This window comes from Augochlora pura, chromosome 3, assembly GCF_028453695.1.
Source record: "Augochlora pura isolate Apur16 chromosome 3, APUR_v2.2.1, whole genome shotgun sequence".
Taxonomy (NCBI): domain Eukaryota; kingdom Metazoa; phylum Arthropoda; class Insecta; order Hymenoptera; family Halictidae; genus Augochlora; species Augochlora pura.
This window is the reverse complement of record NC_135774.1, coordinates 26359583-26373237: the sequence shown is the minus strand read 5'-3', so window position 1 is coordinate 26373237 and position 13655 is coordinate 26359583. Positions and strand designations below refer to the sequence as shown.

At 43.8% G+C, this 13655-nt stretch overlaps 2 protein-coding genes across 2 annotated transcripts; one reads left to right on the top strand and one right to left on the bottom strand.

The window, feature by feature from the left end:
- Positions 1 to 901: 901 nt before the first annotated feature.
- On the bottom strand, positions 902 to 1669 carry Osi12 (DUF1676 domain-containing protein Osi12). Its single transcript, XM_078176562.1, has one exon. It carries the CDS (start codon positions 1667 to 1669, stop codon positions 902 to 904), a length of 768 nt encoding a protein of 255 aa, XP_078032688.1.
- A 9713-nt stretch (positions 1670 to 11382) lies between these two features.
- On the top strand, positions 11383 to 13655 carry LOC144467728 (uncharacterized). The gene is made up of 3 exons (XM_078176644.1): positions 11383 to 11659; positions 13260 to 13442; positions 13510 to 13655. The coding sequence occupies exons 1-3, from the start codon at positions 11383 to 11385 to the stop codon at positions 13653 to 13655; spliced, it is 606 nt and encodes a 201-aa protein (XP_078032770.1).

The following is a 13655-nucleotide window of genomic DNA, read 5'->3' as shown; positions in this document are numbered from 1 at the left end:
ATCTAGGTGGGTAAGCGATCCTCGCGGATGAAATTTCTATCAGCAATTGTCCGATGCTTATACAATTAATAGAATTGAAATTTGAATTTACTTTCCATACAATTTTAATCTGACTGAAGAACCTGCTGTTCCGACTTCAAATTTCAATCCAGCAGTTAATGTCGGATAGTTGTTGCTGATCGAGCCGGTGGAATTCGAATTTGAATCTCGCGCGCGCGTTTAAGCGTTACAATTCGTCCGTCGCAGTCGTTGCAATTTCGTTTGAAAATCGGCAGTTAGTTTCAATAGAGAGCAAAGCTTAGATAGCAAGCTTCTTTCAATAGAGAGCAAAAATTTCGATTTCCTCGGAGCACGAACTCTCCGAGACGGCGTGCAACCGGTTCGAATCCCGTTAGAAGTTCGCGTGCGAGAAAATTGCGACATCGTCGTTGACATGTAAGAGCGGTCGAAAGCAAGTGACAGTTTAAGTGCGTCCAGCGACAGTCGAATCGCTCGAGCGAACAAAGCGGTAGCTTCGATCGAATTAATTGCAACGATTACAGTGTTCCTTGGCGCCAGCTTCGGTTACAAAATAAAAAATTGCCCCAGTGATCCGCCGTGAAATCTCTCTGTATTGACCATGAAGACGAAACATTCGCGGAAGCGATTCGAACGCGAACGGCTTGTAAACCGATAATAGCAGCCGGCGAAGTTGTAACTTCGGGGCGTTCTAACTCCTTCGAGATTACCAGCGGTCGTTCAACCGTTCCATAAACGATTGAGAGACCGTACGCGTTCTGAACGGAATGTCGTCACTACGGATTAACAGTCCAATTATCTTGATCCATGATGACGCCGTGGATGATCGGCGAGAAGCGTTGGTTGCCAACGGAACCGGAGTACGTCTTCGCCCGCAGCCTCATCAATGAAGATGTCTCGCAGAGTAGGCCAGATTCTGCGCGTAATTCTGGACCTCCTCGGTGGTGGAGGGCAGCATGGTCGCTGAAACAGCCTTGAGACTCCTGTCCCAGCCTCCTCCACTCTGCTGCCAGCCGCCGTGGTCGTGGCTCTGCTTCTGGCTGAGCAGCTTCTTCAGTCCGATGATGAGGGACAGAACCAGCGCGATCTTGCTGATGATGAGCGCTTTACCGGCGAGCAGGAACAGCACGCCCAGCGCGATTGGTATGAGGGCAGCCATCTTCATAGCTACGCCCATCATCATCATGCCCATCATCTTCTTCATCTTGCCTCTGCCCTCCTCCATGCCCCGCTTCAGCTCTCCGGGAGTAGTTTTCGGGAGACGGATCTGCATGTTGAAACTGTTCAGCAGCGAAGCGACTCGATCGATCAGGATCTCGTTCAGGATCTCGTCCTTGCTGGCCGCGTTTCTGCCCAGACTGGCCTCCAAGTCAGTCACGGAACTCTTCGGAGGCTCGTCAGTGGTCCTGACGAGCTCGAAGGTGTCCGACAACGGCAGGGTGCGCATTCTGCCCAGTCTCTCGAAGAACGCGATCGCCTTCTTCTTCAGGCATGGCGAGATGCCGACGTTCCTCTGTTGACAGTCCTCGTAGACCCGGTGCATCGCCCTGAACCCCCTGTCGACGAGGGTGTCCTCGTCCTTGACGGTGGTGGTCGCGTGGACCAGCGCACAGCCGGCGAACAAGAGAAACACACACTTGCGGAGATCCATCATCTTCGTGAACGGAGACAACGTAATAATCCTTGGGTCGGCAGAGAGCGTCGTCGAGAGCGGACGTTTGTTTGTTCAACACACGACAGGATCCCGTTCACACTTTCGCGGTCTTCAGGATCCTCGACTAGAGAGAACTGGCGTCAGGACAAGATACTCGAGCCGATATATACCATCCGGCGATGCATCGCAGATTCCCGGACGGGGGTGAGCAGGCTCTCCCACACGTAAGGGGGCACTGTGACCAACACCGTGGACCCCGCGCACGTGACACAGGCCCCTTCTTAGATCCCCTCGGGCCCCGGACGTCCGCGGAAGCGTCGTCCTCCATTCTTCGCCGGTTCACGCCGCTCGCGTTCGCTCGATCCTTTTCTCGAGATTTCCCGCCTCTGCCCCCCGCCGTGCCCCCTTCGGATCCAGCCACCGAGGATTCTCACGTAGAGCATGTGACCCATCCTGACACAGAGACCCACTGAGAGGCGCCGTGAAGGTGGAACGGGTCTATGTGCCTCTCAGTCGTTAAGTTTCGCTGATGCTACTCGGGATTCGCTCCGAGCTGCATACGGAGAGAGTGGGGACCAGCCGCGATGCGGTAGAGGATACACTGACAGGGATCCTATTGGCGTACCTGGCACCGTGACCCCGCGTTCGACCTTTCGGGATCGTCGTGACGCTCGAAAGTAGTTTTAGGTCGCGGACGGTCCGCGGCCTTACTCTCTCGCGTCTCTCTAGCCCTGCTCGCGCCTCCTCCTGCCCTCCCCTACTACTTCCACCCTATTCGCCACCTCCCCCCTCTGTCAACCGTCCCCGTCGTCTCGTTGCTCGCATGGTGCTGTTTACGATCTAGATTTGATCGAGTGTAAAGCCATCGACGGCATAAACGGATCTCACGAAAATCGGTGCAACGGAGTTTCTCCGCTTGGTATCGATCCGGTCGCTTTGTTTTCTGTGTTGAGGTCAGCGCGCGCGCTCCTCTCTTCTTCCGCGGCCGATGATGACCAGTCCATCCGCGCCGGTGAAATCCCCTTGTTTTCCTCCGAACGGTCTGCTGCGACGGCGACACCGTGACCGATTCATCCGAATTCCGATACGTCGTCGCGATCGATTACACACCGAGCGGCAAGACCGCTGCACATGCTCGCCGAGGCGGGCTCTTAGGCTTCTACCGCAAGCACGAGAGATGATCGGTTCCGTTTTCGACCGACGAGGATCAAGAAAAATGTCTTTCTGATTTTTCTCTTTCGCCAGGTCTATTTTTATCCATTTCTCTAAGAATTGTGCAGAGAGACATGAATAGTTGAGTAATAGAATAGTTATTTAGTTACTGTTACTCATGATGTCACTAATGATTTCTATAGTAAATGCTTTTGTATTTGGGTTGTCTTAGACTGAGCTGATTACAGGTAAGAAGTATTTAAATTGGATAATCAGGGTTCTTCTGTATCAAGATTTTGAAGACCCTTTTGATAATATCGATTTGTTAAAGATAGGCAAAAATACTCTCAGTCTTCTTTTCTTTTATCTCTACCATAATGTATATTGATACCAAATGAGGAAGCTCCAATCGTAGGCAAAGAGTTATACAATAGAATCAGTAAAAGAAAAACATCCAGACACTAAAAGAATCATACACTGAATCTGCTCTATCTGTATTTTAACGCAGAATAGAGCTCTGTGTTCACAAGTGACCGAATAATCCTAATCGTCAAACAACGGAACCGCGATTCTTCATAAAAACGTAAAGAAACTTCAATTTCCTTATACGCGAAGATAAAGTTCTTTATTAACGTTTCGAAGCATGACCTCTCTTCAAGCATCTTCACGAATGTTTCAGCGTGGCCACGAATCCGTGAAATCGCACCGTTCGTGATCGCGTGGCCGTCCGCTTCCGATCAGGGGATTAATTGCTACCTTGGCGGCCCGATCGAGAGAATTGGCTGGAGGCGATGATGTATCGGTCGAGTCATTCGATCGAATTCTACAAAGCTGCGCGGGCAACATCGTGTGCCTCTCGGTTGCGGGATGGTACACGTAATACACAGGCGAGAGGAGATTACGTCTGGCTAAAAGTGAACCGCATCTGTTGCACCTTTTTTGCCGGTTACACCAGACCGCGCCGCTTCACCTTCACTCCGTGCTCTTCTTCTTTTTCCAATAGCCGTTGGGCGTGGCTGTGTCCGAGGAGAAAGAGAGAGAGAGAGAGAGAGAGATGGACGCGCCTGGCGCACCTGCGGATCGTATTAGCCGATCGGAACGCATGAAATCCCGGCTGAGGCCCGAGCATTGCGAATCTTAATTATCGACGCAACACTAACCACTGTTTAACATTCGTTCCGCTTGTTATTCAATTACCTTACCTCGCGACGGTAAAACGCGGATCGACGAGTTCGCTGTATTTTAATACGTTTTCGTAAGGTCAGTATTTATGCAAATCAAGTTCAGCTATTGGTCTCCGTTTTCTTTCTATTTCTTCTCTTCTTATATTTTATTTTAGTATTAATAAGGTAACAATTCTAAAATAAAATTTAAAAATAGAGTAAATAAATGCTCTTGTAAAGAGAATAATACTATATGATAAAATATAGATAATAAGAGAATAATACTATATGATAAAATATAGATAATAAGAGAATAATACTATATGATAAAATATAGATAATAAGGTAATATCTATATTTTATCATATAGTATTATTCTCTATTCCCGTCGCCACTCTTTTTCAATTTATTTAACTACTTTGATCATGCGTTTTCTCTTTTATATTACCAGTTGTTTTCTTTCTTATTTTTCATGTGCTACTTCTCTGACATATTGTTATATTACTGACATTATCTCCAGCTGATCAAATAAATTATTCTTACTATTATTATTATTATTATTTATGTGTAAGAGTATTAGTTTGTATAAGTTGCGATAAGTTGAATAAATTCCAGAAATTAAAACAGAAATACATTTCTGCAGTCTTGTATCTCGTTTCGGTAGCAAATGCATAATTCAACTTTCGATCCGCAAAACCAGACTACTCGCGAACGCACCATAGCATTCAGGCTACACACAGATGCGTAAATTCAAGTTTCTAAAGACTAATTGAATGAGTTTTCAGCCACTTAAATTATCTACCGGCGAAACGTGGTATTTGCCAGAAACTCGTCGAGATTCGCAATTTAATTTATAGTTCTTACGTTCGGTATATTAAACGGCCGCGTATCTTATAATAGTAAACGCGCGGCGACCTCGAAAGCCGCGTTCGTTCAGGATCCCAGCGACGCGTCGCCGTCGAAAAAAAATGCAGTTTACGATCCAGAAATTAAGGGGGACGCGATTTTCCGCGATGAGACGAAAACAGCCGAGGGCAGTGTACGAGCCGCGCCGCATATTTCTGGCAGTGGAATCCATCAAACAGAATGTGTCACTGTGCCGATCTCACAATCGCGTAACGCCTGGCACACGCTCGATCGAGGTTAACGCATCTCTAATGCGACAACGTAGCATCCTCCATTCCGCCGGCTGGCTTACCTACATTTCGCGATTATCCCATACCGAGCCTGAACAGTGTTAACGCGCGTGCCACATTCGCGCCGGCACGCGGCTTGAATTTCGCAGGAGCCGCGAGGGAACGGATTCCACGGGGCGGACAATGCCTCGGCTCCGCGACGATCCGCGGCCGGCAGCCGAGCGGAAACCGGCCGGAAAGATGCCCCGGTCCGTGGAACAGTGGCGAGGGGAACGTAACACGCGGGGCTCGGTTTCCGGATCGGAGATCGTCTGCCGAAGATCCAGCGGACTGTGTTGCCCGACAGCGAAAGTCTCGACGCGTGTATTAACATAACGCTGCCGGGATTCCGTTTAGATGCGAGTGAGCTCGAAAATGAGATTCGGCGTAATGATCGGAGGCTGAATTTTAATCGGCGGTAGCCGGGCTGCAGCTTAACGAGTGGACTTGGAATCATTTTGATGCGCGAGTGTCGATCTGACTCGCTACGATGCGATCTTCAATGAAAGTCTGACGGCGGACGGCTGGCTTTCTGTGTTAACGTCAAGATTCCAGGATGATTTTAATATTAATATTAATTAGAAGTAGTTGGAATGATTTCCTTTGCGAGAATGGATGAGATTTGTTTCGATTTTATTGAAATTTCTTTTAATTATATTGAGATTTATTTCAATTTTATATTAGCTTTACTAGGAAATATTCTTGGATGAATATAATTTTACTTCCTTCTAATTTCGATAATTGTTAAGTTGAAAATTATGAAACAGGTCACTGACATCTGTGGTCTAGAATTTATGTCACGACATTGGACTTAAATTCAATTTTACTGAAATTTATTTCAATTTTACGCGATCATTGCTAAGAAATGTTCTCGGATAAATATAATTTTCCTTCCATCTAATTTCAATAATTATTAACCTGAAAATATGAAACGTTATACTGGAATCTGTGACCTAGAATCCATGTCACGACATTGGATTTAAATTTTGCAAATAGAATTCTTTGAATAATAACGACGGGATTATAATTCGATTCTTAGCACTCCAATTAAAATGGTATTGTTAGGATTTGAATTTTAAACATTGGTTTCGATTCGAATTTAAATATCAACGTCGTCGTACGAACTCATTTGAATCCGCTATGGTCCCGGATTAAGTTTGAGGACGCATCCTCCATTGTTGCAGAGGAAAGTTGATTTGTCGTCGAACGAGGACACCGGGAATTAGTACCCGAATATATTACTGTCAGCGTTATAGTACGTACTCACCTAAAGGGAATGCTGCTTTAAGTTTCTCTATTACCACGACCTCGTGATACGATCTATTAAGCACAATGGATTCCGAACTAATTTAAGCAGCCTGATAACATCGATCCATCGAAATCCGTTACAGAACTCCTGCGCATATGGAAAACGCCAGCTTCCTAAGTGCTGTAATTGCGAATTCGAATTAAGACTGTGAAAGTTGAAATCCGCTTCTGAAGATGTTACAGAGTAGCCTACACACAGTGACTGACCTTATAAGTAATATATGTAAACAACAGTTTTAAATACTCATAAATAATGACAATGATACTATACAGGTCAATCGAAGGATAGATATCGTGATAATTTTAACCCTTTGACATAGAAATAAAAAGAAACCCTATGCGTTCGAAAAATACCATTTAATTCGGTTAAACTTTGATGCAGGATATATTATTTTTATAATTTTATTTCATTTTTATTTTTATAATATTATTTTATATTTGAATGGATTTAGTTAATAACTGTACACTCCATCCTATGCGTCATAATTCTGGAAATGGAGTGCAGGAAGTTCAATGTAAACGTCGACGACGCACTCCGTGCGTTCCAATTGTTAAGATGGCGACTGGAAAGTTGCACTTCTCCCGTGAAGCTACACAATACCTTTGAGAAGGCTTTACAGAACACGCGCAACGAATAAAGGTGTACTTTTTAGTTCGGTCGCTGGAATAAGAATGACTAAACGGTAAAACAGTATAAAACTGTAGCAAAATTTCTCTCGAATTCCGAACGAATCAGCGAACCTAATCTTTATGCCTCCATGGCGTGTTCAGATTTAAAAGATGTAACAAAAACGTATAGAATTAACATGTTCTAAAAGATGAAATTCTACGTGGTAATTAACAAGGTGCTACAGTGTTTTTATTTTCTTTCTACAATGAGTTATGTCTTAGTTTTCCCAGCAAACTCTTCTTAAATTGTAATTCTTGTTAAATGACGTTGCAGCATGAGAGTCTTCTAAATCCATGGTCTACCAGACTGCGGATCTTTATGCCTCCATGGCGTGTTCAGATCCGAGAGATGCAACAAAACGTATAAAATTAACATGTTTAAATTTAAGAGTTGAAATTCTACGTGTAAATTAACAAGTTGCTACAGTGTTTTTATTTCCTTTCTACAATGAGTTATGTCTTAGTTTTCCCAGCAAACTCTTCTTAAATCGTAATACTTGTTAAATGATGTTGGTGCATGAGAGTCTGCTAATTCCATGGTCTACTAATTAGCTTTTTCTGATCTCAAAGAAAAGCAATTTAAAAATTCAATCACGTCGGGTTCGTATTCAATGCATGGTTTTCCACTTTCCTCGGCGAGAACCAACAACTTGTCGCCAGATCCACGGAAACTGGGGAAGGACCGTTCCCCGGACGGACCGTGCTTTCGTTTATTAGCAAACGGTCTCTCTCGAGTGACACTTTCGGTCTTCCTTATCGACATTAACACTTCCCGCGAGCGTACACGCGCTGCGGCGTGCCTCGCGATCCAAACGAGCCGGCGTAAAAGTGTTTTCCACTTGCGCAATTCGAAGCCTGTCCCACGGGAACCTAAGCAAACGCGCGCGGTTTCCGCTGGAAAAAGAGGAAGCCGACTGGTGTTAGAGCCTCGAGCACCGACCGGGGAGGGGAAGGGGGCCGCGGGGAACGGGATCCTCTCAGGCGATGCTTTTTCGATAAGGCCGGCGTTTCTCTCTGTTATTAGATTCAGGTCACCGATCCGCAACAGGTGGCCGTGTCCGTGGCGTTAGGCTCCTCTGACCTGGCTCATTACCGCCGCTCGGGCTGCCGCGCGGATTTATGCGAGTCGTTCGAACCCGAGCTACTGTTCAATTTCTGCCGACTTCTGGTTCCACGACTGAATCCCCCGCGTGCTAAATCCTTCGATCGTCTTGACCTCGATCGCGGAAACGGGACGGGAGGACTGTGGGAATTTTTCGTCCGTCTTTCGTTCGCTTTTGGTCTGGAGCTCGACGGACGCCGAATTTCATCCGCGTTGAAATCGGTAGAAATTATTCGAAACGCGCGGCCACGCGTTTGGAGAATTGTTCGTCTCTCGTCGATTAGTGTTTGAAGCGAACGATGCTTGGCGGATCGTAAAACGACGCGCTAGAGTAAAGTGAATGACAGGTGTACTAGCCGCGCAACATGCTGCTTCGACGTTTACCGCTGTCATCGAATCCTAGAGTGAATACTGGCGGATATATCTCAAGCGAGATCTGCAACATGCAATTTTAAAAATTATAAAACAGTAAGGAAGTTAAGAAACATAAGTCTTCTTTCTTTCTTGTTATTTTAAATAATAGAAAAATGTTATCCTGCTTCTATTATCCAAAGAACGATTCAAGTGATTTAGAGCGATTTTTAAAAATATTATACCATTTTTCAAGTGTAAATATACATGCATAGTCCTCCACGATACCTCCATTTAATACCATTTATATTTTATATCCCGCTAATGGATCTCCCTGTGTATAAATGAATAAACAGCCTGACACGCATTGAAATCCCATTAATAATACTCATCTCTATCTCAATTACAAGGATCGTCGACGAACGAAAGAGATTAAAATGGCGGATGTCAATGATCCGCGGAGTCATCGAAAGAGATCCACGACGGACGCGTCTCGTCCTGCCGACTAGTGATTTGCGAGGTGAAGCGCCGAGTGAAGAAAGCCGTATTCACGTATCAACATTCAATTTCCCCGATCACTTCTCCACGCGCGGAAACGTTTTCGTGGAGCGACACGATTTTTCGAGGAAAGCACACCGGGGAATCCGCGAAGAAGGTTGCAGAACCGGCTTTCACGTGTTGTTCGAACATTCCGGAATGTCAAACGGTTCGACGACTGACACGGTACGCGAGATGACGGTGATTATCGGTGCCCGTCGGTGTGTTCCCTACATATTCTGCGCGACAAAATGATAGAACACCAGAGAATTTTTCGTGTTTCTCGAAACAAATAATGCATAGAAAGGTTTTGCATGTAGCTATATAAACAGTATACTTATTTCGATAATACACGAAATAGCGATCACTGGTTTTCCAAGAATTATTATCTGTTTATGTGAAAACCGGGCACGACAAAATGATAGGACAGTAGTAACAGAAAAGTCAGTAGCAAAGTGCCTGTTGAAAGACTAACATTAAATAATATTCAAATAGTTTATTTTTCAATAATAAGAAATCAATAATAAAGATTAAGTAATTCGATAATTAAGAATATTAGCTTACATCTTTCAAAATGGGCCGCGGTACCGAATTAAATAAAACCGAGAAAAAGATTATTTTAAATTTAAAAAACGATGCAAGCATATCGAAAATATCGAAATTAATAGGAAAAAGTCGAAATGTAATTAGAAACTTTTTAAAAGACCCCGAGAATTACGGTAGAAAGAAAAGCAAAGGTCGACCGCGCGCTGTGAATGATCGTGGTGCACAACCTTTCTATGCATTATTGGTTTTGAGAAACACGAACGATTTTGGGATGCCCAATCATTTTGTCCCGCAGCGTACATATTCTGCGCGTTTTCACGGGTGTTCCAGCCGCCGCGTGCGAATACGGCGTCCTTCGGAGGATACGTTTTAACATACAACCGAACCAGTGAATCGAGGATGCTCGATCGGCCCAGTGGCACACAAAGCAGAAAAAGACGCGCTGCCTTTTAGACCTTGTTCTCCACTTCCCAGCGTGTGGGGAGATGGGGAGGCGGAGCTAGACTTCGGAGACAGTGCTTACCTGCATCCTACGGAGCTTTCGCGGTCTGCCAAGTGATTCGCGATGCATCGCGATGGATCTTGCAACGACTGAAACATTTGATTTCGCAGTTCTGGTGGATCGTTTCCATAGATCGAGCGTTTCATTTAACAGTGGACCGTTTTATGCATTTCGTGGATTTTTATTTTGGCAGCTACGTCTGTACGATTTAATTTTTAGATTTTGCAAGATTGACTTAGTGCGGAAGCGTTGCAATTCACAGTTCAATATTTTCTTTACTTAGTGAAATATTTAATTTTTTAGCAATATTTATGAAATTTATTTAGTCAGTATATTCAAGTCTGTACGTGTATTTATGGACTCTATTTATTACTCTGTAAGTATACTTATTGAAATATTTGTATTTTTAGCAGTATTTATAAATTATGGATATGGAAATAAAATAATAAGAGAGACAATTGAATAGAATTTTATTTTCTCCTTTGAACTTAGATTGAAGATTTTATAACAATGGGAAGGTTGGATTTACTTAGACATCGTACGATTTCTGTCCAAAATAATAAAAAAAGGTTGGGCAAAAATTGAGCAACTTTGACTGACGACAACTCCGTAAAAAATCGTCATATCAATATTGACAAAAAGTAAAATCAGAAACCATTTTAACTGATATGATAGTTCGCATATCAAAAAATATTCTATTAATTATTATTAGAAAATTACTTTCCGCCTTTATGTTATAAAGTATATTACACCATGAAGATCCATTGTTAAGAAGAATCTCGATGATAGGAGGAAAGCATAAGGCAAACAGGGCAGAAATGACAGGGAACAGTACGAATCGCGTTTCCGGTTCGATAAATCTCGTTGTTCGGCGAGTTAATTAATGCGAGGCACCGGCATATCGCGAGACGTCTAATCCAGCAATTAGCCCAATTGCTTTTCATTTCTATTCCATCGAAATCTGGCCGGGCGATTCATACCGGCTTGCGCCGGCAATTATCGGTGACCGCGGACCGTGATCCCCCGGTGGGATTGTTCTCTCCGTGGCGTACACGCTTTGGCGAAGTTACACGCGTAGCCGCGTCGTAGCCGCGATCTATGAAGACTGATCCGGCAAAACACAGCCGCGGGAATGATCTCGGATCGCGAGCCTGCATTCACGCTCTGTATGGCGTAACCGCTAATTACTTCTGCCCCCTATAAAAATGGTGAACTGTTCGGCCGGCCAGTCCGCGTCGAACATGCTTCGACGCATGATCATTGTTCTACCGCTGTGCGGTCTTATGGCGATCTGCGGCTGCACTGTCATCCGTCGAGACGTTCACGGTGTCGCGTTGATATCGTCTAAATGCGGTGGAGATGGCAATTCGACTGCGTGCGCAACGGAAACCGGGAGAATCGTGACTGGAACCGGCCGGAACATGCTCAGAGTGTCCAGGGATCTTCAGGATCTTCGAAGTGATGATAGAGGGGTTGGAGAGGGTGAGTTTTCACGTTTACGCGTGGTGAAGTGCGCATCGATGTCTCCGCGATTGCCGAGCAGTGGTAAAACGTCGACGTCCTGGCAGGAAGTCAAAAGTGAATTTTTCAGATATTATAGCTAATAAGCTAAATAATATTGCTATTTTTATGGTAATCTTGCTGATCTGTGAATATTAATAACTAGTGAATTATTTCTACATTGCATTGGTTTTATTAATGCGACTCATTTTGGTAATGGTACATCAATTAAAAATCAATTACTATTTTACGTTCATCCATATACTCAACAATAATTGAAAAATTAAACTAGGATAAAATATTTAATTCCTTTTCGTATATCATTTATCGTACAATTTCTCAATGATTTATTTTACAATAGAAAATTCTCAATTTGCCTAAAATTTCGGTGGTTCTTGTCACTCTGTGTCGCGGAAGTGTATTTTAAGGGGAATGAGCAGATTTAGGTCAGACGTGTGAACGCATTGTCAGGGAATAATGGGAATGACTTCGTTGTTGGACTATGAAGTGGTTTGTAATGTATATTTCATGTAGTCCCGAAGATAGTTGGCATATTCATGGTGATGAAGTGGGCCATGGTTGATAGATGCGATGGCATTTGATTATGTTATAAAAGAAATGGTCTAGTTAAGGTCAGATATTGAAAAAGACTAATTTTTGTCTTCGGTGATTCAATGATATTATAATAGAGAATAGAAGTTTCTGTTTTGTCAAGCAATTATTAATAAATATATCTTATTCTTAATTGAACGAAGGGAAATTAGAACGAGATGGTAAAATTTAATAAACATGTTATACTTGAAGAAAATTTTCTTGAAAAAGTCTTAATCAAATAGAAATTTAACAGGCTATAGATTTCGTTCTATTGCACTTTGCAATTAATTAACTGAATGACAGAAATGGCGAACTACCCAGCAGGATGCAACGAATGTGCATTAATTTAAAAGGATGTAATTAACACATTCGCATCGGAAAACAAAAATTATCGTTTAAAAAAAAATAACTTTGTCGTCGATAAACGAGAATTCTCGTCTTACGAGAAGTGTTACTTTGCTAAAATACCCCGATTTACATAAAAATTTAAGGAAAAGTAGTCCGATACGAATGTGTCAAGTTCGAGACAGATCTCCTAGACAATTAGATAATCTCTGTCTTTCGCCTTTTATTCTCACTCTCCGAACACAGGATTTCAATGAAACAATTAACGATACACGTATACCTAATCGCTTTCGTTTCAACTGCAAACGGATGATCTGGGTCGGACGAACAATGCCGGAGCAGTGTGTCTTGGGAACGGGCAGGATATTGCAGCACGAGTTGATAGATGATTATGCAGTTACGCGGTGAACACCGTAGATTATCACAGTTTGTTGTCTGGCTGTTTTACGCGCTGCTCGGAAGCAATTATTCATGAAAGTGTTCCCGATGCAAAGAGGTGCTACCATTCACACATAATTATGAATACCGCGTTATCCGATGCGCACGCTTTTGCATTGCAACGACGCGATTGCTCCAATTTCCGTGGCGCTCGATCGTTACGGCGACGGAAACATCGATTCAGAAATTGTTATTTATTTTTTAGAGAGTGGGCGGAAGAAGAAGGACAGGGGTTACTGGAAGTTGTTGCTATACTTTCTGGGCGCGGGAAAGGTCACGATGCTTTACTTCGGTCTGAACGCAGCCGCCGCGATCGCTGCCAAGGCACTGGTTGTTGCCAAAGTGGCGCTGGCGATCGCCACTGCCATCGCATTGAAAAAATCCAGCGGTACGTAAAACGTCTTTCCAGTATATTATTTCTTCGTGTAATAAAATCGTCTAATTTTGATCCCTAGAACACAAGGAGAAAGTGTCATACGAGATCATCAAGCATCCCCATCACAGCTACGAGCAGACCCACAGTTCCAGCATCGATTTCGATAGCCACGGATACGGGGAGGGTGATTTCGGCTACCGGAAGCGACGAAAAGCCTTCCGATAA